Below are 25,128 nucleotides of genomic sequence, written 5' to 3'. Positions count from 1 at the left end.
AACAGAAAATTTTCAAATTTTTTGGTATTTATTTTTATGTAATATATAGAAACTTTCTTCTCCTGTTGCAATGCGGCTACCCAGTGTTGGGATCAAGTCACTACCTTCGAGTCACGAGTCATCTCGAGTCTCGAGTTTTATATGCTTGCAAGAAGGCGCTGTGTCTATCAGGCACACGTAGAACCGCAAATAAACTACGTGACTAACTGTATAGCTAAGCTACAGTCTGTTAATATCAGCCAATAGTATCGAACACGAATCCTCGAGAAGTTGTAACAAATTGATATGGTGCAATATACTACCATCTACACATCCGTGAGAAAACAAACGCATCAACTATATTCGCCAGATTTAAATCATGAAAGAGGGCTGGTAAAGGTGATCACTGGGCAATCTTCGCACACGTTGCTATTATATTCTTATTCTTCTACTACTGCTACTACTACGAAAACGTAACCTGTGGTCATTTCGCTTGTGATCAATGTATTTGTGATGTAATAATGGAGGATCATTCAAACGTACATTCAGTAAATGCCTGGTTACTTTCACAAGTGACGCAAGCGTATCGCGAACAATACGAACATACACAAAATACAGTGATTTATTTGATACCGTTTATACTTGATGACTTGAAATTGACACGTAAATTTTGCTCCGAGTCACGAGTCAATCCGCATTTTTGAAGCGCCGAGTCAAGTCAAGTCAAGTCATTTCTGCAAAGTGACTCGAGTCAAGTCAAGTCATACGAAAAAGTTGACTCGAGTCATCCCAACACTGCTACTGGCTGGAATTGAACCAAATTTGGTGTGTAGGCTTAAATTAGGTAGCCTAACAATTTTATCAAGTAGCCAGTACGATTGGAGAAAAAGGGTCATTTTTGAACACCCCTAGTGTGGGTATTGTAACAGTGTGGTCATGGTGAGCTACCGAACTCGACGGCATCATGTGGCAGTAAGGCTGTGTCGTGCCTGGAGCAGTAGATAGCTGACTGGCGACTGGCTGTCTTAGGTTGGCGACTTCTTAACCCACAGTTTCACTCGGTACGGATGTATTGCAGCAGAGATGGTACGTCAGGCGCTGAGGTGAATCTCAGATCTCAAGGGCCGTCACAGAGAAACGTGGGTTTATATACCCGAAAATGCGTAACAATGAATGTGATTGTAATGCGTTAGCCAATGAGAACGGGTTGGTAAAGTTATAATGCCAGGAAAAAGGCAGTACTCTAGCTAGGACTATGTTGGGCGTAACAATGCTTACAAAGCTTGCGCAACACTAGCAGAGATAGTAGAGTTCTACAAGTTGTCATGATATACTAAAATCCTAATACAAGCAAAGTACAATTCCTTCATAACGGATGCCTGGCGTTAGCTAGGGACATTGGATTAAAAGGACCAGCGGTCCGCTACACCGACCCTCCTTTGAGAGGGAGCGGAACTAGGTGACGTGGAAGAGTCAAATTAATGAATTAACGTTGTCGGTATCCGTCATGAAGGAAGATGGCAAATGCGTGGATTTAAAGCTAACAACAAATGCAAAAACATGCAGTTATGAATGATTGATGGATGGACCGAGTGAATTTTATATTATTACAACACACTACAAGCCTAAAAAATGGCCTATGCAAAATAACAAAAGGGTAATCACCCACGCAGGGGTGGCAATACGATAGTTAAATCGATCGCGCCGCGCGTGGGGGCAAGGTTCGTACAAAGTCACCATGATGAGTGACTAATGAGTCAATATATGCGGGACCCTGGACGGTACGTGCTGGGATGCTGGACTGGGCTAGATCGGGGGTTGGTGTCACTACTGAGCCACCAGCGTGTGGCGTCACAGAGGCGTGCGTGTGGACAGTTGAATCTCGGACCTCGGTATCGAAACCGGGCGATTCGCGCTAGTTGTGTTACTCCGTTGCCGTATGCTGCTGTACTGGTGTGACCGTTGTACGTCGATGTCAAATCCCGGAGGAATCTGCTCGTACGAAGCTTTTGGAGGCGAACGTGGAGTAAGAATTGGTTGTTGAAGTCGTGTGTTGAGACAGGGCCGTGAACTGTGCGTCGTTCGGCTGTCGGTAATGGAATGAGCGAAACAACAGAGGTTGTGTCCACGTGTCACGCTGTTCGAGTGGTAGCCATGATTGACCGATCGCAGTTGGATATCCTGGTGGCCCAAGCATCCGAAGTCATCTTCAAATGAGCGGCGTACCGTTGTCCGGGTCGGGAATGGAGCGGGTAGGCTGAAAACAAGCTAGGCGCCAGCATGATGTGATAAAAAAAATAGGTCTAACGATTACTACGCCTAGACGAAGTACAGAACATACGGAAAGTAAAACAATGCAATTACCAGAGCCTAATAACCACAATCCAGGCGGGGGTATGAAATAAACGGGAGTGAAGGCAGTGCCCAGCGTAGGACAGGAAGCTGTGGTCCGTCAGTTCGCCCGATTCAGATCGACCGATGATGAGTGGTTAACTGTAGTGATGCGAGTGACAAATGCGGTGCTCGCGATTTGTGTCGCGTACGGAGGACAAATCTCGCCATATGGAATAAATTAGGGTGTTACGCGTCTAATAAAGCATGAAGATGACCCTAACGACGATTCGAAGTAGCGCGTGCAATCGTAACTGTGGTAGTCATGCTATAATGATGCATGTTTTTTTGAAGGTATAGCACTGTGCCGACCGATATTGTAAAGAAGCGGCCACTGTATGTATAATGTGTATACGCAGTGTTGTCAGTGGTAGAGGAACCCATCCATCACACCGGTTCGCGAAGTAGGAGGTGCAAAGGTGAACATTCTTATTGCGTGATAAAGGAACATATATAACCGGAACACGACAATATTCAATGAATTCAGATGCGAGTCGAACTGTACCGAATCCTTCCACAGACTTCATGCGACCCCTGATCCCTCGCCCACGGAAGATGCATTTACACACAGGTTTCATCGTCTCCGCCAGCAGACACTCCGAAACCGCGCAATGGGCGCGGCGAAATTTAACGACTAGAAAAATAACCAGACTGCTTTCAGGCCGTGCGCGGGTAGATCGGGGTCACACGCGCGCGCAGAAATCTGAAGACGTCCTTGGAGCTAGAGTGTTCACTCTTACTAATCAATGAACATATGCCGAGTGTCCCAGAGCACTAGATGGATCCTCAAAAGGTGTCGTGAGCCAAGTTCAAGCGTTATGAACAGACGGAGCTCGAAAGACAGTCCTTGTACTTAGGCAGCGCTAGTTACCCGACCAGGTTACGTCACGATAATACTAAGCATCGATGAGAGAATAAGACAACAGCGGGAGGTTTAATATGGCAGTTAAGTGGGCACGATCCCGTGGCTAATAGATGATTAGTGATTGCTAGAAAAAACTGACTGTTTGTTCAACTAGGGCGAAAACAATGAAATGAAAAAAAACAAAGAGAGAGCACATAGGAATGAGATTATACATGCCGTCCTAATTACTAGGCTTGAAAATGGCGAACATGCAAAAGATTAAAGTATCAAGCGAATCCGTAAGGGGAACGTTCGTGCCAGCAGCTTTGTTATGAATTGTAGTTATGGCCTCTGGATTGTCGTTACTAGCCATAGAAACTGTTTAAATATATGCACGTGCACACTGCAATGTTAAATGGTAATGATAGGATTGAAAATGAGAACGGCGAGTAAACAGTCGCAATACAAAAGTTATTTGGAAAAACTGTTCTGGCGCCTAGCCTATTCTCAACAATCGAAAATATGAACAGGTTACCGTGTAGGTGAAGATCCCGTGGCTCCTGATGTCGATGGCGAACGTAGGGTCTTGCAATATCCTGAGGCTTTGTGAGTTACCGAACTCAGAGCAACATGTAACAGTGTGGTCATGGTGAGCTACCGAACTCGATGGCATCATGTGGCAGTAAGGCTGTGTCGTGCCTGGAGCAGTGGATAGCTGACTGGCGACTGGCTGTCTTAGGTTGGCGACTTCTTAACCCACAGTTTCACTCGGTACGGACGTATTGCAGCAGAGATGGTACGTCAGGCGCTGAGGTGAATCTCAGATCTCAAGGGCCGTCACAGAGAAAACGTGGGTTTATATACCCGAAAATGCGTAACAATGAATGCGATTGTAATGCGTTAGCCAATGAGAACGGGTTGGTGAAGTTCTAGTCACAGGAAAAAGGCAGTACTCTAGCTAGGACTATGTTGGGCGTAACAATGCTTACAAAGCTTGCGCAACACTAGCAGAGATAGTAGAGTTCTACAAGTTGTCATGATATACTAAAATCCTAATACAAGCAAAGTACAATTCCTTCATAACGGATGCCTGGCGTTAGCTAGGGACATTGGATTAAAAGGACCAGCGGTCCGCTACAGTATGGTAGACGAGTAAACAACACTTGTTACAGATGTAATGTGCTAATTGTTATACTTGAATAAACGCAAAATTCTGCTGTTAACAAACATGAATACGTGCCGAAATTCCAATATTTTGCATTCAAATATACAAAATGTCAACACTGGCATCGGCTACTATTACATACAAGGTCCGTACACGGAGGATGTTTCCGAGTTCGAGCAACTGCTGATACCGATTCCACTAATTCTTTTATCCGGGCAATGACTTAACCCTCTCGCGCGGAAATATTCCCTCAAACTTTCCAATATACACCCATCGAGAGTGTTCCTCACTTGTGAACTAGAAAAGCACAGCTACCAATAAGTTTTTCGAACTGCTTCCAAACGACAAAAGTCACGGTCTCACTGTACTTAATATAGGGTTACCATATTTGGAATCGGGAAAGGAGGATACTTTTTCAAAATTTTGAAACTTAGAATACTGGTGGAAAATCTTGAAAAAATGGGAAACGTATGGTAACCCTACTTAATATCGTATTAACTTGATTTGAATTAATCCGCGTCAGAAAAAGTGAGAGACACGGACAATTTTCATTCGCACTCATCCGGATTTTCATTCGCACCACTCGCACCACGCTTGTCATTCGCAGTGAATTTTTTTTTCATTCGCGCAAGTGCGAACCGTCACACAGGTTGAAAAGCACTGCTTTACAGTCATCTTGTCAGAACATGACGCAGAAATTTTAGCATCACGAATAGAGATTATCATTTGAATCGTGTGCGCAATAAAGTGCGCTACAAAAGCATGAGCATAAGCCAGAGGTGGTCAAAGTAGTCAAGAAAGCCACTCAAGTAGAAGTAGAAGTAGCGACGAAAAAAACCAACTCAAGTACGAGTAGAAGTACTTCTTCCATAACCAGCCTCAAACTACTTGAAGTAGAATTGACTGACTTTAAATCTACTCAAGTAAGTAGGTAGCTGTGAAAACGATCGCAATTTGTCCTCATGGATTGTCAAAAGGTGCAAATTGAGCTATGCGAAAGTTGCCGAGCTTGATTCATATTGATGCATACCAGTAGGTATTCAATTTTCGACAGCATAAGCATTTTTCCGCATCATGGGATGAAAATGATAGTATTGATATGGAAATACGATACTAATCCTTTGTTTAATCGAGCAGCAAGTTTTGAAAAATATTATGGTATGGCGCACTCCACCATATTATAAGGCCCGTACTTTAGCCGAAGAGCAATACGGAAAAGTTGTACAGGATACGGTGTAAACACTTTGCGTTAACGTAAACGTTAACAAGAAATATGGAAATTAAAGGCATTTACTACACTTGCTTTTATATTTCAACATGTTATCCAAACAAAAGAACTGATAGTAATTAGAACTTAAAGTATATGATATGGGGAACTGAAAGTAAAATATAAATCCTACTTCTAAAAGCGGAAAATGTATTTTATGTCTTTACTCCAAAAAGTTTCAAAGGTGCTATGCTAAAACAGCTCTGAAACTAAAAAATATTCAGCGTCTTTTTTTCCAGATTAGGACGCGCCATGGACTGCTAGATTACGATATGATAAGTAAATGCTAGATTGCGACACATCGGTTTCAAATGTTATGATGAGCCATATGTAACTGTGATGAAATATTTCATATGGGCGAAGGGCGACAATCCGGTGTGAGCAGAACCACGTCAACCCGCTGCCTAAATTATATTGACCGATACTTTTGTGGAATCATACACCGTATCCATACGCCGTATCCACTGAGCGCGGAGCGCGACGAAAATTCTGGACATTACTCAACTTTTATGAAAGTTAAATGTTGATAATCCGTGAAAACAGCCCCGAAATTGCTCAGGCTATCTTCCTGATTGGTGGATTAAACTACTTCTACTTGACAAACTGAAAATAGCGAAAAGTATGTAAGTCGACCACAAAATATTACAAAGTAGAAGTAGCTACCACGTGACTTACCATTTATCAGCTCGTGCATTTCAATTACAAACAAGACTCATCTGCGATATCCTACTGTATATTGCATGCATATTCGACCAATATATCTATCTGAGGCAACACTGTCGTTGCATTCACGTTGAAGTTGTCAGATCAAGGACTTAACGCAGGAACGTGCGTCTTACTACCCACGAGCTAAGTATATTCACCCAGCCACACATTACCTGGGACCAATGTTCCCTCTAAGCTGCGCACGTGCGCAAATGCGCAGTACTTTCACGGTCTCTGCGCGCTGAAAATCTAAGTTGCGCACAAAAAATCTGAAGTGATTACCGTTGTTTTAGTCGTTATACGCACTGTTTTACAAGGTCCTGCGCAGTGATTTGGTGAGTGCGCGCAGACCCATTAAAAATTAGAGGGAACATTGCCTGGGACTCAGGTTACAACTCTAGCAGGTATCAGACGACACATCCTTCTGCAACGGATAAGACTATTCATGAGCCCAATGCAGATCCGCACAAACAGGTTGCACATCCGGTGGTTTTCAACCTTTCATGGTCGCGACTCCATTTCTAATTTGAAAATGTTTTGATAATCAGAATTTTATAAGCTGATTACTGCAAAACGGTCAGCACTTTTGCCCAGACTTACTCACGGCAGATTTTGGAAGCTGATTACGTTCAACACCTTCGCGAACCCCAGAATAAAGACAAACGACCCCAATAGCCAAGAGCGTTGACTAAAGCATCTGAATCATGGCCTTCACCGACCCCAGCAATATTCCGTTCTCCTATAATTGCGATTACAAGTAGACTCATCTCAGTAAATGATGGTTATTTAAAAAAAAATTGCTTGTTTTGCGAGGGTGGTGATTCACATATTAAAATCAATGAATGTGACACTAAATCGCGCACGGCGCGAAGACAAATTTCAAGTGACATAAATCTGCCTAAAATAATATCGTTTCTGTTGATTTACGAAAACATTTTGATCCTTTTTCAAACCTTAAAAATTCCGGACATTTAGGCATATTTTAAAAGTTCCTCCCGGACGCAGTTTAAACAGTGAAATTCCGGACACGTCCGGGAAATTCCGGACGTATGGCAACTCTATACTTTATGTTCGATTCATAATAATAGAATCCCTATGGTACTAGATTTTGATCAGCCCTAATAGCACTAGCATATGTATCATAAGTATATCATTGATGACATCTGAAGTGGTCTCTGGATGGGAAAAAGTAGGCTATGTTCGGTTTATGAACAATGCACATGGTTTCCAATAATAAACCATATTCATTATTCATGCATCTCTCCAGAAGGTATAACAGACGCAAAGAAATCAATAAAATCAGCGGGGTGGAATTAAAATAAAAAATCAGGGGTAAAAACCTGAAATAAATCGCACTGATTTAAACCAGAACCAAGGATTTCTAGAACCAGAACCCTATAGTAATATGGAGATATTATCTACAAAATCACATGAAACAAATGTATTGTCCCATTAGAACAGCGGTTTCCAACCTGTGGTACGCGAACCACTAGTGGTATAGGCTACGTAAAGGTCTTCCAGGTGGTACGCGAGTAGATTCTGTTTTTTTTCGACCGGAGGGAGTTATCAGTTTAAGTGGGGTTGATTTTGAGTGTTTTGAAGCCTCGTCATCGTGGGTAGGGGCAATCCCACCAGTGACGGCCTACGGGAAAGAGATCTAGTCGTATAGCACTGGGATTCTACCTAACCAAATCACGTTTTAATATACATGAACACAAGAATTCCAAATAGATCCACTACATAAATCATACACTGTGCCTTAAAATGGGCAGTTTATTTTCAGTTTCGCTGCCTTCGGCAGCTCAACACCGTGGAAGCATTTCTGACCGCAGTTGGCGAGCGTAACTTATGTAGGTGGTAGGCTACGCGAGCACATGCATATAATACCTCGAAATGGTACGTAGGTGGGAAAAGGTTGGGAACCACTGGCATTATAATATATATCTTACAATGCAATCTTACACCGCTACAATCATTAGGGATTTTGCGACAGCGGATCCAATGTCCAATTCCCCCGCCAATGAGTGGGTCATACTCGTTAGCTTAATTAGCCAACACCCGGGTGTCCAACTGTCCATTCTTCTATCAGAGATAACCAGATTTAATGAAGTTACACTTACAATGCGTGTTGAAGGCAGGCACGGCGTAACCTTGCTCCGAGACAGGCTACATATGTTATTTACAATAAGGCTTTTACGTCAAGATGTTGCGTGGTGATCATCCTGGCAAAGTGCAGGAAATAAATTACTTCCAAGTTCAACAAATTGATATATATATATTCATGTAACTGCTACATTCACAGAGTCAGGTTAAAACCCCTCTTCGAAGTTTACGAAGTGGAAGCTACAATAAGCGAAATGTATAATCTGAAACGAGACAGGGGTCGAATATAATTCGTTTTTATGATATTTAGATTGGAATAATCATTATTATTATTATTTTGCTTCATATGCGAGTTGTACAACTTGTTTGTCTTCAAATAGATGTCGACAGGTGTGGGTGGAGTCTGAGTCGCACTTTCAGATGTGAACAATGAACATAGACCTGTCAGTGAACGATTTTCTGAGGCATGCATTATGCAATCGATTTGGCAAATTGGAAGTTGGATCATTGTGAAGGGTCTGGCAAAATTGCCTAAGTATGAAATGTATGGGAAATATTTTCATACCACGCCCTGCGCCGGACAGTAGTCCACGACCTTGATGAAACTTTGTAAGATAGCGCCAACTCCATCAGCTCTTATCTGACGCGATATGCTCGTTCATAAATGCCAAACACGTAGCGCCACAGGGTTTTGTTTACTGCTGCAGGTGAGCACCGCTGCGCAGTGCGCAGCCAAACTTTATGTGCGTTTTTTTTCTAGTCACGACGCTGACATCTGCTGTCTACAGAAAATAGTTTACTAACATTGCTCATTTTTCAGTTCTCCAGGGACATCACTTACACGAGAGCGTTCCCACCGTCATCATGTGTGTTTTACTCGGAACGAAACCAACAGGAATTTCGCATAAAGACGAATAACGAATTTAGCAAGATTACAACAGGGACGAAACTATGACGAAACCATAGCGTTCGTTAATTACGAAAATCGTGACGACTGAGTGCGCACTGTACACTACTCGAGCTCGTTCAACTCCATTGCGTAACACTGCTCAACGCGAGCGCGAATATTCGTAGTAAGCTCAACCAGTAAAGGTTCGAAATCATTTTTGCGGCAAATTACGTATAACAATCCATGTAGGGCGGATTGAAATTTGGAATCGACTGACGATATCCAGATCATTGGTTCTTCGACTTGGTCGATCTGCTCTTCACTTTGTGGTACACGACAGAAATCGTCGTAAAAAAGTTTCCACAGAACATAACGAAAAATAGCACCGCGATCGCCGGAACCTATAGCAATACGAAAATATGTGAATCGAATGAGGTTCATAAAGTTGGATTTGCAAGCATCACTGTTCACCTGCCAATCCACGAACATGTACTTGAAAGACAGTCGCGTCAAAGCGTACGCGTTGTAAAGCTGCCAAAACTGCAAACGACAGAATGCATAAAGTTGGTTGTTGTTGTTTGTCTACAACTATGGTAATTTACACCAGGCCAATTTGCTTCATTTTTATTCCGTAGCTGCCGACTTGTAGCACGGCTGACTTCTACGCTTTTATAATATACCGCTTACTCGGATGAGACCATAGACAACTCCTAGTCGCTTCGACATCTTCCTTTCTTTTCATTGTATCGCATTTTTTGTGGTGTATTGAACTGATAAAATTGCTAATGAACCAATGATGATGATGATGAGATGGCATAAAGTTGGTAACAGCTGCCCAAATAGTTAAGGCATACTCAATGCCAATTCAAGGTGAGAATAATTCCACCTAGTGGTTATATTTATGACAAGAGTCTACAATCCTGTTAAGAGATATAATCAAGTTTGCACCCGGACCTGCTCAATTTATGCTTCTGCTATCGCACTTCGAAACTGTGACAAAATCATGGTTCAAAATACCACTACGCCCTCCCTATTAAAAGTTCTGCAGGCAACTTGAAGACTAGGCATGCTTAACCTGGCCACACACCAGATGTGGTCAAAGTAGTCAAGAAAGCTACTCAAGTAGAAGTAGCGAGGCAAAAATCTATTTAAGTACGAGTAGAAGTAGTACTTTTAAAAGCAGCCTAAAACTGCTTGAAGTAGAATTGATTGACTTCAAATCTACTCAAGTAAGTAAGTAGTTATGAAAACGATCGTAATTAGTTTGCATAATATACTGTCAGAAGCTGCAAATTGAGCTATACCAGTGGTTCCCAACGTGGGCGATATCGCCCCCCAGGGGTCGATTTGGCGGTCTACGGGGGGAGAAAATGACGACGGGGGCGATAGGGGGGCGAAAATGGACAAAGGGGGCGACGGGGGGCGAAAATATCGAAGGGGGCGATGACGCTGACCTTTTTTTTTAGTCAACCCACGGAAACTTAGTTACAAAAGTGCCAAATTAGGCTTCGAGCCGAAAAGTCGACCCTCTGGTGACTATAGTTTGTATGCCCAATTTTCGGTACACAAAATTTGGGGGGCGATGATCGGTGTTGAGCTTGAAAAGGTGGGATGGGTCGAAAAAGGTTGGGAACCACTGAGCTATACGAAAGATGCAGAGCTTCATTCATATTGATGCATCCCAGGAGGTATAAATTTTCAACAGCATAAGCATTCGTCCGCATCATGGGATGAAAATGATAGCATTAATATGGGAATGCATATGTGCATTCGAACACCCCGAATTATAAAATATCATGGTATGGCGCCCTCTCCCATATTATAGGCCCGTAGCTTGGTCGAAGAGCAACACGTGGAAGTCATGTCGGATACGGTGTCAACACTTTGCGCGATAAGTAAACGTTAATAAAATATGGCTGATCGTAACAATGCCATATAGCAGTGGTTCTCAACCGTGGGTCCGCTAAGCATTTTCAGGGGGTCCGCGAGACCTCCAAATTTGCAGAATGGTTTATAACCTAATTATGCTTTTTTTAAATTAAAGGAATCACGAGGCAGTTTCGCTTCATAACTGCTATAACTTCAGAAATCACATAAACATAACGGCAGTCTGAGATGAAATATTCAACTGTGCAAACTCATTTTAATTGCATGCCAATAAACTACTGATACAAACATATTGCTGTTTAGAGATGTTTTGTTGTGGTTTTGGAAAAAAATTGTAAGCAAAAATCCATATTCTCCTGTTATATACGTAACCGCTATTCCAGAACAATGAGCTGCGAGATTGAAATAAGTATGGTGGACGTTATATGTCAATGTTACCACCTATCTCTGTAGAAATGGATATTCAGCACTAGTTCATATCAAATAAGCGGAGGAGATTTTCAACACACGACCACGGATTTCAAGAAATGTAGCTACAGAATTCGCTTCGAAATAATAAAAGTCTTCTCAATTTCAACATAAATAGTAGGCTATGAATTTATTTTCAAGAATGTTCATTTTGATGCTGTTTATCACTAGCCTACAGTTTATATTTGCGCAGGACATATGACGAGTGCATGATAATAGAACTAAATTTGAACTAAAACTTTGCGGGTCTGCGGGGGTCCATGAAGGTCCAAACGGGGTCCGCGAAGACAAAAAGACATATAGTGTAGCTTTATTTTCGGAAAATAGAGGCATTTCTACACTTGCTTTTATACTGCAACATGTATGTTCTCCAGACAAAAGAACTCATAGGCGCCGACTTACAAGGTGGCTGCGCCACCTCGTCACCATTATTACGAGGTGGCGGCCACCTCGTACGAAATGCTCAAACGCCCAAGTTGTTTGTGACCAGTAATTAGTAATCAGGCGCATCGATGCGACCTCCTTAGAGTCGTCTTCGTTATTTATACGCGCGTGTACCATGCGCGTAGCCAGGGGGTTCGAATCCCTCTGTTTGTAACGCGAAACCCCTTGATTTTGAAATGACCATTTTAACTCCAATATTCAGTAATTCAGTAATTGTGTTATCATTGTTCCGTGCGGCCAATTTGCGAGAGGCAAGTTTTCAATCAGCGCGAAGAGTCTGTGATGACATCACGCTGACGTGGTCGCGAAATTAGGTCAGTCATTGCCGTGTGCGTGGCAATCGTCGCCAGCCTGATTTATCGCATCTCGAACAAGCCTGATTCCGCTGGCTTGTACAATCGCATCTGCAATAGGCCCAGTTCAAACTATATCATCGCTTGTCTGCGCAATCGCATCTGCATTGGCGGCTTTTTCCTGGTGTGCACGATATCATCGTGTTGATGATTATACGGCATACTCGTATGATAAGCTTGTCGACGAGTCCGGAAGTGCTGTTAATTAGCGACTCCCTGATCGGTCGTGAATAAATAAATACGCGCGCTTATCAATGCGTCCTACGTCTTATGTAGCGTTGGCGACGATTTGCGCAAGTCAAAATGTACGAGTTTTTTGGAATATGTGCTACAATGACGCCGATTTCAGGTGGTTCAAACCTTTCCTCTTTCATAACTCAAGCCTTATCACAGCTTCTGATGGTTATGTTCAAGTATTAGCGGAAATCAATTACGCATGTACGCACGCGTTGCACATGTTTGCGGACATTCGATGTCATTCAGTTTCGCGAAGTCACTCTTTAACCACAATCGCTAATCAGCATACACTTAACGGCATTTTATCCAAGCTATCGCCATCGGGAAGTAGGAGCCAAAGCATGGTAGGCCCGAGACGCGGTAGTTAGGCTAGCGATATCTTTCGTACTAGGCCTATTGCAGATGCGATTGTGTAGGCCAGTGATGATCTCGTGTGCACCAAGCCAATGCAGATGCGATTTTGTAAGCCAACGATGATATCGTGCGCACCGGGCCTATTGCAGATGCGATTATTCAAGCCAGCGGAATTAGGCTTGTAGGTGACGCGATAAATCAGGCTACCAACAATTGCCGAGCGCGGGGCAATGAATGACCTAATTTCGCAATTATCTCAGCGGGAGATCGTGTCGCGTTACTTTGTGCAGTGCAATGCGTTTGGACGAATCTCGCTTATTGTCGAAACGCCTTTCATGAATTGGCCGCGCGTAGCACTGATAATACGACTGAACTGCAACCGAGTATTACCGTCCGAGCGCTCATTTGAAAAGGGCGTGGTTTCGCGTTTAAGGACGGGTTTCGCGCCTGGATGTTCTCCAAAAATGCTTAGCTAACGTAAATCGGGAAATGCACCAATGCCGCCAAAATCCCTGTTTTAATCTGCAAACAATTGCCGCGATGCGAGCATCTCAATGTGAAGCCAGAAACCGCACTGATTAGCTGCGCGATTTCACGTTTGTAATCATCATTATTGTCGGTTTGAAACCTCATATTCTAGAGTTGTCGTGTGTTACCTGCGAACTTGCCAGCCTAGTGCGTGGTTACTGGTTACTCACACGACGCATTGCGCGTTGATAACATTGATGCAACTTCAAATTTTTAGTGACGTAAATTCTGATTTTGTTCGATGCATTCCGCCTGATGGAATGCATCGTATGCATCGTCGGACGAATGATCGTACCGTTTTAAGATTCCACTTGATAACTTGACTGCATGGTTTGATAATAATGAGTGCAGAGTCGATATTAAAACGTAACGTAAAACGCAAATGGTTAACGCTGATCAATCAATCAATCAGTGATTGGTACTCTGCACGTACACCAGCGGCATGTAGGAAAGTGCGTTTTAGTGCGACGATGACGTCATCGACACGGAACAATTATGACGTCACAAGACTTCGCCACCTCGTAAAAAATAAAAGTCGGCGCCTATGAAAGAACTGACACTAATTAGAACTCAAAGTTTGATACTGGGAATTGAAAGAGAAATATAGATACTACTTCTAAAAAGCAGAATATATATTTCATGTCTTTTGTCCAGAAAGTTCCAACAGTGGTCTGCTAAAACAGGTGTAAAGCTAAGAAAAAGTCGGAGTCCACTTTTCCAGATTAGGACACTCCATGGGCTGCTAGATTAGAATATGATAGATAAATGCTAGATTGCGAAATGGTAGTTTCCAACGCTATGATGGGCCATATTTACTGTGATGAAATACTTCATGTGGGCGACAATGCGGTGTGAACCGGACCGCACAACCCACTACCTAATTACATTCACCAATACGTTGGTAAAATCATATTCGACCGAAATTCTGGGCTTTACCTAACTTTTATGAAAATTAAATGTTGATACTCCGTGTAAACAGCCCCGAAATTCCTCAGGCTATCTTTCTGATTGGAGGATTAAAGTACTTCTATGTGACAAACTCAAAATAGCGAAAAGTAAGTAAGTAGATCACAAAATATTATGAAGTAGAAGTAGCGGGAAATTATATTTACTTGAGTAAGTACCCAAGTAGCAGAAAACTACTTGAGTACTTCAAAAAGTAGTTGTAATTCGTTACTGACCTGCTCTGCCACATACTAAGCATAGGAAATGATGGGCGTCTGAAATTTTCATACTTACATGTCCAAGAAAGAGAAAGGGCAGTAGAAACGTTAAGCCTTTCCACATCCAAGAGTGAAAACCCTCTAAAAATAGATGAAAAAGTGATGAAACACGGGATTATTCGTTATCAAGACAAGTCCAGTACAATACCAATGGTGATATCCATATGATCGCGCTCCCCAAGGGCTCTTAACCGATAAAGACAACCGGTCTGATAATAGTATTGAAGTAGCTGCAAAAAAATTCTCCCAATAAGCACCACCAAGATCTAATCTAGTAGTCGCTTCGCTACTCTGCAAGAGTTTAAAAAATTGGTGGGATGGTATCAAGTCACTACCTTCAAGTCGTAAGTCGTAAGAAATTTCAAAGATTTTTGAAGTTCAGGTGAGAGTCAAATCAAGTCATCTCAAACAGTCCGATTCTGAGTGAATTACAAGTTTTCAGAGAGAGCCGTCCCAGTTAATGTGCAAATGCAAGGCTTGATGCCATGTAATTTCCAAATTGAAGATTGGTAATGATGACGTGGTTACTTTTCAGTCCGACTGAGAGGTTCAAAATTCTTTGCAGAGTAGAGTATTCGAGTCATTTAATATTGAATCCGAGTCACATTAGGGCAGTGACTCAAGTCAAGTCATCCCATCACTGATGTAAGTAGCATACGGAACAGCGTTGTGCAGACCGTTTCGGTAGATCAGTTTCAAGAAACATTGTATCATTCACCTGGATAAAACTTTGATAGATGGAAAATGCCATGAAAGTGCTTCTGAACTCTTGATAAGAAGGGCCCTCTTCCCTGAATAGAGAAACATGTGTGTTCAATGAAGGCATGAACAGATATGCGGAGGGTATGCAGCAACGTGAAGTACTCGTGCACACTGTCAGAAATACATGGTTTTGGTGTCTCACTCAGGACTCCAAATATACGGGTACGCATTGTGACATAGTTATTAAATCTATACGCATCGGTTTTTAGTTGAGAAATGATACTTCAATATGTAACCCCAATACATTAAAGTAGGCTTACCATATTTTGGAAATGTAAAAAGAGGACACTTTTTCAGAAATTTCAGACATGCAAAACTGGAGAAGAATTCTCAAAAACCGGTAAATTTTCCCACTTCGTGATCGGTTGACTAAAAAAAAAAAAGGTCATCACTTCCGCTCACAGCTCAAAATAACGTTTTTCTCTCCACATTGCCAGGTGGATGACAAAAAAAAAAAAGTATTCTTTTCGCTCAGAGCTATAATCACCGCTTTTCCCTCCGAAATACCCGCCGGAGCGTCACTTCACGGCTAATTTGCGGCATATCGCTCGCAATTTGATCTAAATCTGACCTAAATTTTCAAAAAAGAGGACAAAATCTCAAAAAAGAGGACAAAAGGGCGTCCTCCGAGGACACTTTCAAAAAAGTCAAAAAAGAGGACAAATCCTCTTAAAAGAGGACTTATGGTAAGCCTACATTAAAGGCAACAGAAGCTTTTGCACTAATGCCTATTTCGTACGCGATGATCATTCACCTGGTTGTCACAAATCACCCTTTACTGTATCAGGAATTATAAACTCACCAGATTACAAATATACCAGACAGCATCACAGCAACATAATGATGCATCACCCACCAACCTTTGATCCTGGAAGTAAAATTGATTTAGCTTCGACCAGTTGAGGACCGTGGCACAAAAGTAGTTTGTCCCAAAGGTCAAACTATTAAACGACTTACACAATATACATATCATCAATATATTATCGATGCCATCAGATTGTGATCGTCTTACAATCAAAATATCCATTCTAACCTATTATAATTGGCTGTATACTCATCCATCCACCCAATTTGATTTCTGACTCACCTAGATCCATTAGCTATCAATATACTCTCTCGTACAGTCAAAGTGCAGTAGTACCACAGTAGGAAAAAACTCAAGCACGCGTCCGCTATCCGGTTGTGAAGAACAAAATAATTCAGGACAGACGCTATCAACGTGAAGATGGTACAATTCAATTTGAACTTCTCGTATTCGTCCTTATACTTGTACCTGTGAAATCGAGTTTTCACGTTCGAAAATAGATTTCGGCAATTCTCAAGGAAAACTTACTTCTCCTGTTGGCTGTCGAAAGACACATTCACTTGACCGACAATAAGTCCGAGATAAAATCTGAAACATTGGATTGCATAACACAAAATAGAACTTATCAATATCGGACTACAAAACACATAAGCATCGGCTTGCTTACAGATTTGACTGTCATCTTACCCGTTCTTACGAGGCAAATAATTCTTGGCTCGATTAAGGGCTTTCTGCTTTTCTTCAACAAGCGACAACAATTCTGCTTTGGCTGCAGGATCTGCCGCACAGCTTGGTAAATGAAGAAATAACTTCAGATCAGTTCAGTTTATTAGGCCCAACAATTTTATCAGAACGATACACCGCAAGACAACGATCGACATGGATTCGCTTTTTACCTCTTGAGACCACTGGACAAACCATCCAATTTCTTCTGCAAACGTTGCACTTGTGCAGCACATCCGTTTCTTTGGGAAAAGTATTTCTCGGCGACTTGCTGATATGATGCATGTTTTGCCTGAACACAATAATATATATTCATTGAGGCGTTAACACCAAAACACCACGACTCTTGAATTACATATGTCATCAAATTGCAAGGGAGGCACTGCGGAAATATGAAAAAGGAAAGGCTGAGTACTATGTTTAGCATGAACGATTGAGATTAGATGTTATGATATGGCTGCAAAAGTCTACTTAAAATACCTCAGGCCAGGCTGGCTGCTAAATATATTATTTTACAGAAGCCAAATATTTGATTATGTAATTAATAAATCAACTGGGAGCATTGAAACTTCGTAAAACATTTTTGCTGGTATAAAACCATTGCAGTACAGGGCTGATTTATTTATCATCGATAGAATAGAGGCAGAGACATATAGACTGTGCACACCAACTATACACTACAGTGAGTAAACAACATTCAGCTAGCGAATTCTATGCTCACATTCATCAAAACAATATTCTCTGTTATTAATATGGAAACATTCAACAATTTATTACCAACAGAATTTACCATAGAAACATTTTTGTGTATGATACTACGTTAATTTGGCTTTGTTACAAGAAAGAAAGATCATTATGAGTGCAGAAAATCGTAAGTTTAATGTTTCATGAAATTGCCACAGAAACAACTGTTGATTTGTGCAATGTGTTATTTCTATGTTGATATACATGTTGATATCAGGTTCTGCTTATTTGATCATTCTCATTTTTGCCATCGCCTGTTACAAATAATAGTGCTAGTTGGCAATTCTTACATTACACTTAAAATGTACACAGTACTGAACATGCCTCAGTTTTGATACTAACCTCAAAATCATTATATTGTTTTTCTACATCATCCCACTCTTCTTTGCAGGTGTCAAACGTTATAGATTCCCCTGTTCTGCGAGCAACCTCCATTCTCCAACTAAGCCTACAACTACTCAAAAACAAACTGACCAGCGGTGCAACGCAACCAACAACAACGCAGCAGCAATCTACCAGCGAAGCATATGAACTGAAGTCGAATGCACTAAAATCGCAGCGTTCATACGCAATATTGCGCAATGTCACGATCGACAGAGCTCACGAGTCAAGATTGTAATGAGCTGAGATTTGTTGCGTTACTAGTCTATTTCTTATAATTACCGGTTTCGTGTCGTAAGATCTATATATTTTTTGAAACAATATCCCGCACATTTGTGTATGATTTCTGTATGTGATATCACTGGCTATGTGTGACATTATTAGTCGTTTGCAACGTATTTCCTTGGCTACTGTCAACCTTTGGGCATAGCTATGCTTTGAGTATAACCCCACCGCCTAGCCAGCAAATGAACACTGTCATCCGGGCTAATGAAAAAATATTAGAATTGGCTTGTTTGGATAATTGAACCAGGTGTGCGCGCAATGTCAGCTAACTAAACTGTCATGACGATGCCGCTTGAATGCAAACAGTCTATCTGCCCGTGCCATTACCACAGACAATGGAGGGCCTGTACTGTATTTCATTGTGCTGTAATCTTGTGTTTCCGAATCGGTGAAAATATCGATAAATAAACGGTTGATGCGCATCTTTTGCTGAAATGCCCTGCCAATCAAAGTTCCACTTACACCTTACCCAATTGCAATGTGCAGAGGGTAGGCAATCACATTTTCGGATATAGTTTTTCTTATGCATGCATCTCCAATAGGGTAACATTGTAGTTTATGTAGTGAGCTTAATCTCGCATTATGGTGGGAAAACCTTTTTCTGAGTGCAAAATCGGCTTTGTGGGAGGTGGAAACATGTCGTACGCAGTTGCTATGGGGATTGTCAAAGGAGGTAAGCATTGCACTAACCTGTAATAATCAGAATACCAAGACTCGACTACTTCAGGTGCTGTGCCACCTGAACAAGTCCTAGTAAGCAATAGAAGTGAAGGGAAGCTCAAGGTTTTCCAAACTGAGGGTATGCGAGTAACATTAGACAACATTGACGTATTCACTACTTGCGACATCATTTTTCTTGGAGTGAAACCATACGTAAGTATAGTTAGCGTAGGTATAGAAGTATAAAACCTTAAATTGGAAGTCTTGATATTCCAGGTGTTTCCTGTTGTGATGAATGAGTTGAGAAAAAAAGCACCAAAAGATGATTTCTCCGAAAAAATATTTGTCTCTCTCATGGGTGGCAAAACTGTTTCTGACATGGAGCAAGTACGCAACAGCATAGGCTATAGAAGTTCAACAGAAAAACTGGTTAACCTTTCTTTCAAATAGGCACTGCAATACCACACGCCTTCTCGCAGTCAAATCGTACGAACCTTGCCTAACACGCCATGTCTTTGCCTAACTGGAACTATATTGATGACCAGGAGTAGTGATGTTACTGACGAAGATTACAATATGATCCGGAGTGCCCTCTCAGTCTGTGCGTCATGTTATGACCTCCCAGAGGAAAACTTTGGTGGGGCTAGTGCTATTATGGGCTGCTCCCCTGCTTACGTAAGAATAGCGGTTTAATTTGATACATGGCAGTTGATATTAAAATCATCGTTTGATATTTTTTCAGTTTTTCATCGCAATTGAAGCATTAGCAGATGGCGCTGTCATGCATGGAGTTCCCAGAGCTCTAGCTATCGAGCTAGCATCAAGAGCAACATTGGTACGCTGTCATCGCATAGCGCATAATTTTTATAAATCAATACAGATAATATCCTTTTCATGTTCAAGGGTGCAGGGAAGCTGGCACTGGAAGCCGGAAAGCACACCGAAGAGTTGAAGGATGCAGTTGCATCACCAGCCGGTTCCACGATACGTGGTCTGTATGCCCTTGAAAAAGCTGGGTTCCGTGCTGCTTTGATTGATGCAGTGCATGCAACTTGTACCCCGCTAAAGAAGTAATACTTGATTCCGAAGTCTAGCCAGTATCATTCAATGTATATAACGTGAGGTAAGGTCACATGATAGAGATCAGCTCAATCAAGACACTGATTTAGTACAGTTATCACCTGTGAATTTTTAATGTGTGTGTGTAGCTGCGCATCCGTTACCTTCAAAATGCTTCAATCATGACCCTTCATAATCTGTGTATTGCATTTGATACAAATAAATTATCGGATTTTCACTAGAATGACGAATAGTACAGTATAGAACACTATGCTTAGTAACTAGCGTTGCATGTCACGTGTATGTTAATCTATTAATCGTCTTTCCGTTTCTCTGGCATCCACGACATCACATGTTCCTTGATATTTGGTAATCTGAAGTTCTCTTCAAGAAAAATGCCACCGAGGAAGCCTCCTCCGGCAGCAAAAAACATTCCGACTGGGAATCGTGCACAAATGAATCCAATTACAAATCCTTGAACCAGAGGGCTTGCGGATATCTTGTCCGAGTTCTAGAAAATGTTACGAGACTAGTGATGGGAGGCTTCATTGACAGAGTATATTTGATAGGAAAGTGAAATTAATACAGCAGTACAGACATGGAATCCGGTGCTGCAGTTTCATAAAGCACATAGAAGTAATTCAATCGACTCACTCCAACTATGTTCGCTGCGGCGCTGGTCAAGGCATGGTTTGCAATTGCATCTTTCAAGTCTGGCTGAATGAGTAGATTCATTAATCAGAACCGTGTTAATTTGGTTAGGAACTACGTGCGCAACACGAAAAATATTGCAGAACCAGGTTGTGGCAAGGAGTGAGGGAGATGGTCAAATCAGCAAGAGTAAGTGTGCTGCTGGTATTAAAATGCAAAAATCATTTAAATTGTATTTTTGAACTCAAGGCATGAAACCTTTGTTCCTAAATATTTTTATTATGTGGAACACAATCAAATTTCGGTACTTGATAAGAGGTGGTCAACTAGTCAGCATTATTACTTAATAATGAGAAGTAGTGACTTGCAAGACATGTCAAAAATGCTTCAAGTGGAAGTTGAGAATGGAAAGTACTGAAATGATTTCAAAAGTAGATTTGGTCCAGAGGTTGTGTCCTTTCAACAGTAAATTAATGGTGGCTAATTTAGAACTGGCAACATCTATCTTAGTGTCTAACACAAAATGATTGATGACTACAAATACGCTCAATCTCTTTCGGCATATATAATTATATTTATTCACGATGATGCAGGGTCAATAGGTAAAGCCTCTGGAAAAGTAGTAATATCTCTTTACTGTTGACAAGTGATATCATATCATTTCGACTCATTCGTCTATTCATTGCAGAAAAATCCTGATATATTCAACGGATGAGAATATGCCAGTAGCCTACTTATCAAATGCTTTTCGATAACATTTAGAAAACGAAAGCCAGTACACTCTCTAAAGTAAAAAATGAATGACCCAATTTTGGTTACAGATACCGTAACTCTCAACGTATTCATGATTAAGCAGAACTTTTCATATAAATGGTTGCATCTATTCATAGCTATTTCCAGGTAAAAATATTTTGTTGACAACGGTGGATTGGTGGGGAGGATGAGGTCAAATTAAAACAACTGAAATGGTTCAATATTTATTTTGCATCATTTGTCACCATACCTTGTCGTCGTCGCCCATGCTACAAGATTTCAGCACTAAAAATATCTTGTGAAACCAGAACGAGTGCGAGCAACGGAGCAAGTAGCATCTTCAGTTCACACCTATTCCTGCCGTTCGGTACCAAAACACAACATTGTTGGCGAATATCCCGGAAACGTCAATCAAACGATCAATGACCCACATCGATACTACCACAGAGAACGATTTTTTCGATAACAAAACAAATGCTAAATGATATCAACGACTCATTCACCACCTTCGAGTCACTTATGGTCATGCAAATTTTGACTCACGCCAATGTACGGATACAGATGCATATACGCTAGCGCTAGTAAGGAGTTCTTAATTCGGGGCTCATGGACTGGACATGTTGGGGGCTCGCGGAAACCGAAATTTCAAATTAACGATTGACAGGATTATTCGGTACTTGGACATATAAATATCAAAGTTATCGTCAACGATCTTTCTGCGAGTGCCGACGCGAAGTCGCCTTTTGGACGACACGTTCTCTCATAATTGCGAATAAAATTCAGACTCAAATCTGTAAATTGGATGTATTTTTAATTTTCAGGAAGGGGTACCTATACTATAGTTAGTTATCTATAGCAAGAATCGACTGACAATAACTCACGCACAATGCTAAGAGAAATATACCACGAAATAAAGTAATTAATGGTCATATACGAAGATCTATGAAAAATGTGGCTGGCCCCCGGCAACGCCAATGCGGCGTACGTGATATTTTAGCCAACAACATCCCTTGCAAGCAGGCCTTGCAATTTCACAATAAATTACCTACCTAAGTTAATTTTTTATTGTAACTAATTTGAAGAATTACCTCGCGGGTCACGGGTTGGCCGCCCCTGAGGGTTTAGGCGATTTGAGATAGCGTAGTGGTGACGATAAGCGCCTACCAATCAGGCGGATCCGATTCGATTCCCGTCGGAGGTTCATCTGGGCTCCTCTTCCCCCGCTGTCGCCGTTCTTACGGCGACAAAAAAGCCCAGTAAAAGACCCGAAGAAAGAAAGCACTCGCAAGGAATGGAAAGAACTAGTAGAAAGGGCCGCTGCTTCAAAAAGATCAACATCGAAAAAGAACTGTAACATCGGGCATTCTAGGCCGAGGTGGATCTTTGGGTAAAGGATCGCTACTGATGCGTGTCGTTCGACATCCTCCTATCTGTTCGTTACATCGCATTGTGTCTTATCGCATTATACATTGTGTGTAACTTGTTCAGATGAAAAATATAACCCAATGTATTGTATTGTATTGTACACATTGACAATTGGACATATCTATACATATATAAAAGTCTCGACCAGCATGCGGGGGGTCATTTTCTGCCAAGGTTTTCGCACCGCCGATGGGTTGGCAGCACACTTTGCGAAGTCTCATCTGTTGGTCGAAACTGTATATGTCTCGGAGTGTCGTGGTACGGTAATGGCCGGCCAGAAATGCATATTTATAGAAATTAAATAGGCAATTAAATTCGATTTTACATGGGGGGATATTTCATATTAAGTCGAAACATGTAGCGGAGCAAAATCGCGCGCAGCTCGAAGAACAATTACAAATTATTATTTTTTTTCTGAGATAATTTTGGGACCCTTCGAGCTCGCCCCCCCCCCAATTGTGGGGTTTTGGTGCGGCGGTTACGGTCCTGTAAGTAAGCGGCACATAGTTGTACCTTTTGTTATCCAAGCCAAGCATTCGCCAAGCATGCTGTTCCGTGAGGAATCCTGAGGATGCATGACGCATAGCCCTAAGGATATAATTATTATCATCATCATCATTGGTTTATTAGCAATTTTATCAGTTCAATACACCACAAAAAATGCGATACAATGAAAAGACAGGAAGATGTCGAAGCGACAAGGAGTAGTCTATGGAATCTGACACCCACCTTGGCCTAGGCGATGTAAAGAGGAGGCATGCACACTGAATGAAAGTAAAGAAGATAGTATAGAAAAAGAAAGCGACAAGAAATAGGGCGGCATGTCATGGGAAGCGAGATCGATAGGTCAGTCGTGGTCCGGTAAGCTTGAGGATGGACTGTATTTATTTAGTAGTAATTGCTTGTATTTCGACTTGAATGTGGACATGCTCGTCGACTGTCGGATGGCTGGCGGGATACTGTTCCACACATCAGGTCCGGCATATTTGATAGAGCGATGATCTTTTCGGTAGATCATATGATATTTGGACGACGTGGACGCGCGTGTGTTGTACTTGTGCGCTTTTGATTCAGAGGTAAAGAAGTCATTGAAATATTCGGGGCAACGACCGCAGTGAAACTGATACATAAACTTGGCGATTTCTAGTTTCCGCATATCTTCTATGTTTAGGACGCCGAATCTCTTCAGCAGCGACTTATTGGATGGGCACCCAGGCCCCTTTGGGGCCCTAGCTATGATTCGGAGTACTTTATGATGTAGTTTCTGCAGTGGCTTTAGTGCAGTTTTACTGGCAGCCCCCAACAGAGGATGCCATAATGTAACTTCGATTGGATTAGGGATTTAAAGAGTATCAGAAGAACCGATGCTGGCATGAAGCGCCCAAGGCTGTAGAACAGGCCGCACTTCGGTGATAGTTTAGTTTCTAGGGACTGAATATAGAATGTTGAATTGTAGAATGTTTACATTCCATAGAGAGAGAGAGATTTATTGATTTGTCCAACCGTAAAGAAAACATCATTGGCACATGAAATAACAATAAATGAACTTAACGGTATAGGACAGGGTGTGACCGATATGAATCTGGGTAGGGTCAACTGGTCTGATCACACCCTGCATCAACAAATACAGATATTGTATCATAAATTTTAATTATGCTCCGGTTGTCTCTCTGCTTTTTGACATATATTCTATTCCTAGTCGCTTGGAGCAGTAGGTCAGACATTTATTTTTATTATCACAAGATCGAGCCGATGATTCACAAATCTATTACAATAAGTCCTTTTTTGCAAATGCACGTCTCAACTTGACGTCCTCAATATACCGGCTTGGAACGAATAAAATGCAATACAGCTATATAGTTAGTAAAACTATGAAATCAAACGCGTTAAACAGGTGCGTGGTCAGCCGATGTCACCAGCGTTTTATCGTGTGATAATTCCTGTTGTAGCTTCTAATCCATGCAGGGCTAATCACTAGGGATGGTGTGAACGTGAGATTCACGTTCCCGTTCTGTGTGTGAACCTAGGAAATTGAGAGGTTCA

The 25,128-nt window shown here is 41.6% G+C and overlaps 2 protein-coding genes and 1 long non-coding RNA gene across 3 annotated transcripts; 1 reads left to right on the top strand and 2 right to left on the bottom strand.

The window, feature by feature from the left end:
- Positions 1-9,308: 9,308 nt before the first annotated feature.
- On the bottom strand, positions 9,309-18,417 carry LOC145449463 (transmembrane protein 120B-like). The gene is made up of 11 exons (XM_080327828.1): positions 18,214-18,417; positions 17,301-17,419; positions 17,092-17,193; positions 16,933-16,992; positions 16,687-16,872; positions 16,402-16,467; positions 15,556-15,628; positions 14,986-15,067; positions 14,854-14,918; positions 9,815-9,883; positions 9,309-9,744 (listed from the first exon to the last, which is right to left on the bottom strand). The coding sequence occupies exons 1-11, from the start codon at positions 18,304-18,306 to the stop codon at positions 9,631-9,633; spliced, it is 1,029 nt and encodes a 342-aa protein (XP_080183954.1). The 5' UTR covers positions 18,307-18,417; the 3' UTR covers positions 9,309-9,630.
- A 634-nt stretch (positions 18,418-19,051) lies between these two features.
- Positions 19,052-20,320, top strand: LOC145449462 (pyrroline-5-carboxylate reductase 3-like). Its single transcript, XM_080327827.1, has 6 exons — positions 19,052-19,210; positions 19,265-19,410; positions 19,474-19,584; positions 19,648-19,872; positions 19,940-20,032; positions 20,101-20,320. Exons 1-6 carry the CDS (start codon positions 19,120-19,122, stop codon positions 20,269-20,271), a joined length of 837 nt encoding a protein of 278 aa, XP_080183953.1. The 5' UTR covers positions 19,052-19,119; the 3' UTR covers positions 20,272-20,320.
- Positions 20,321-20,428: 108 nt separating this feature from the next.
- Positions 20,429-22,039, bottom strand: LOC145449464 (uncharacterized). Its single transcript, XR_013918265.1, has 3 exons — positions 21,911-22,039; positions 20,911-20,973; positions 20,429-20,767 (listed from the first exon to the last, which is right to left on the bottom strand). It is a non-coding gene; the product is annotated as an uncharacterized LOC145449464 (long non-coding RNA).
- Between the last annotated feature and the right edge of the window lie 3,089 nt (positions 22,040-25,128).

This window comes from Botryllus schlosseri, chromosome 11 (genome assembly GCF_051294905.1).
Source record: "Botryllus schlosseri isolate E-star chromosome 11, Bs_hap1, whole genome shotgun sequence".
Taxonomy (NCBI): Eukaryota; Metazoa; Chordata; class Ascidiacea; order Stolidobranchia; family Styelidae; genus Botryllus; species Botryllus schlosseri.
The sequence above is the reverse complement of the archived record's forward strand: the minus strand, read 5'-3'. Positions and strand labels throughout refer to the sequence as shown.

What these genes read in the sequence shown, in the direction of transcription:
- LOC145449463 (XM_080327828.1), bottom strand. Translation starts at nt 18,306, where the DNA reads ATGGAGGTTGCTCGCAGAACAGGGGAATCTATAACGTTTGACACCTGC. An exon ending in TTCGACAGCCAACAGGAGAA is followed by an intron (nt 16,873 to 16,932) that starts GTAAGTTTTCCT and finishes TCGATTTCACAG; the next exon opens with GTACAAGTATAAGGACGAAT. An exon ending in TCATATGGATATCACCATTG is followed by an intron (nt 14,919 to 14,985) that starts GTATTGTACTGG and finishes ATCTATTTTTAG; the next exon opens with AGGGTTTTCACTCTTGGATG.
- LOC145449462 (XM_080327827.1), top strand. Translation starts at nt 19,120, where the DNA reads ATGGTGGGAAAACCTTTTTCTGAGTGCAAAATCGGCTTTGTGGGAGGT. An exon ending in TTCTTGGAGTGAAACCATAC is followed by an intron (nt 19,411 to 19,473) that starts GTAAGTATAGTT and finishes TTGATATTCCAG; the next exon opens with GTGTTTCCTGTTGTGATGAA. An exon ending in CTGTTTCTGACATGGAGCAA is followed by an intron (nt 19,585 to 19,647) that starts GTACGCAACAGC and finishes TCTTTCAAATAG; the next exon opens with GCACTGCAATACCACACGCC.